The sequence below is a fragment of the Montipora foliosa genome, chromosome 12 (genome assembly GCF_036669935.1).
Source record: "Montipora foliosa isolate CH-2021 chromosome 12, ASM3666993v2, whole genome shotgun sequence".
NCBI lineage: Eukaryota > Metazoa > Cnidaria > Anthozoa > Scleractinia > Acroporidae > Montipora > Montipora foliosa.
This window is the reverse complement of record NC_090880.1, coordinates 12,749,656-12,750,957: the sequence shown is the minus strand read 5'-3', so window position 1 is coordinate 12,750,957 and position 1,302 is coordinate 12,749,656. Positions and strand designations below refer to the sequence as shown.

The 1,302-nt window shown below is 39.1% G+C and overlaps 1 protein-coding gene across 2 annotated transcripts in view; it reads left to right on the top strand.

The window, feature by feature from the left end:
- Positions 1-1,132: 1,132 nt before the first annotated feature.
- Positions 1,133-1,302, top strand: part of LOC137980415 (nuclear pore complex protein Nup133-like) — a 22,898-nt gene continuing 22,728 nt past the window's right edge. For both annotated transcript variants that reach the window (XM_068827852.1, XM_068827851.1), the window contains exon 1: positions 1,133-1,258. In XM_068827852.1, the coding sequence (XP_068683953.1) occupies positions 1,253-1,258 (6 nt within the window). In that variant the 5' untranslated portion in view covers positions 1,133-1,252. The remainder of the gene's footprint in view (positions 1,259-1,302) is intronic.

Here is a 1,302-nt window from a genome sequence, read left to right as displayed (position 1 = left end):
GTACTTGATTGGAAGTGATTCGACTTGCTATCAGAAATCGACAGATGAAATCACAAATCATAGGTCCTCACAGAACAGGCATTTTGGTTTCTTTAGAGAGTTGGAAACTAATATTTGAACATGGGAAGTACAGAAGCTTAGACACGTTTGTAGCAATCTTAAAATGTAAAGTTTGAAGAACAAGGCCATGAGAGGTGTGGTGGTTTATGTTTAAGGGCTACCGCTCTTCAGCAAGAGACCCTTGACAAAATACTAACTACAAATTATCTAAATAGATCAAAGTTAGCTTTTCCTAGAAACTTCTCTAAAGGAGCTTGCTTCTTTAAATCTTGGTGAAGTGCATTTTCAAGAAAGGAAACCGTTAATGGAAACAATAATCTTAAACTCTAGCACTGGCCTGAAGTTGAACAGAACTCTGAAAAACTCGAATACAAACAGAAGCAGCGGTAATGCATACATCGTGGGTTAATGTATGTTTGCTCTATTTGCAAAATCTGGGACCCGTTTCTCGAAAGTTTCCATAACGTTTCGGACCCGAAAAGCCAGTTGTGAAACTGCCATCCGTTTGCTTTATAAGCAGCAAGCATCTGCTACAATACACGCATATGAGAACTATTCCTGTGTCGAATCAATGGCCAGCCTGCGTTGTGAATGCAAAACAGCTGCAAAGGTTTAAAGAGCAGGCTAGACCTCTTATTACGTGTACGAAAGGAAGACATTGTGTGACCAATTTAAGTGAATTGGTATTTTGTAACCATTTTTCTTGTGAAATTATGACTTGTTCATTAATATACCGCTTGACCAGTGCTCGGATTAGCCTTGATGAACCGATATTGAAAGCTGATCTCTTAGTATGTTTTCAACATGACTACTGAAAAGCAAAATGATCCTGAAAATTTCTGACTTGATACCTCTCCCTTCTTAAGATACAAAGGGAATTGTGACTCTACATGAAGCCTTTGTAATCCACTTACGTGCCGCGATGATTTTTGGTGTTTTAAGCCGTCCATATGGTCTTTTTAACTGGAAAGTGTAGGTGTAGTTCCTTATCTGTTCCGTATGGGTAGGACATAACCACTGCTGTCCATCGAGGAGCAGAGAGCTAATAACGAACCCTAATTTGCTCGACAGGTTTCAAAGATTTCTGACATCTTCGAATGTTTTGTTGGATTATGAAGAAGGAGTGCTGGCAAAACAGAATCCGTCTTCTTCGTCAGCTCTGCTTCAAACAATTCTTGCTGTAAATACAATAATGCGGGTAAGTTGTTACTTATTCTTTGGGCATGGTACAAAGCAAACTAT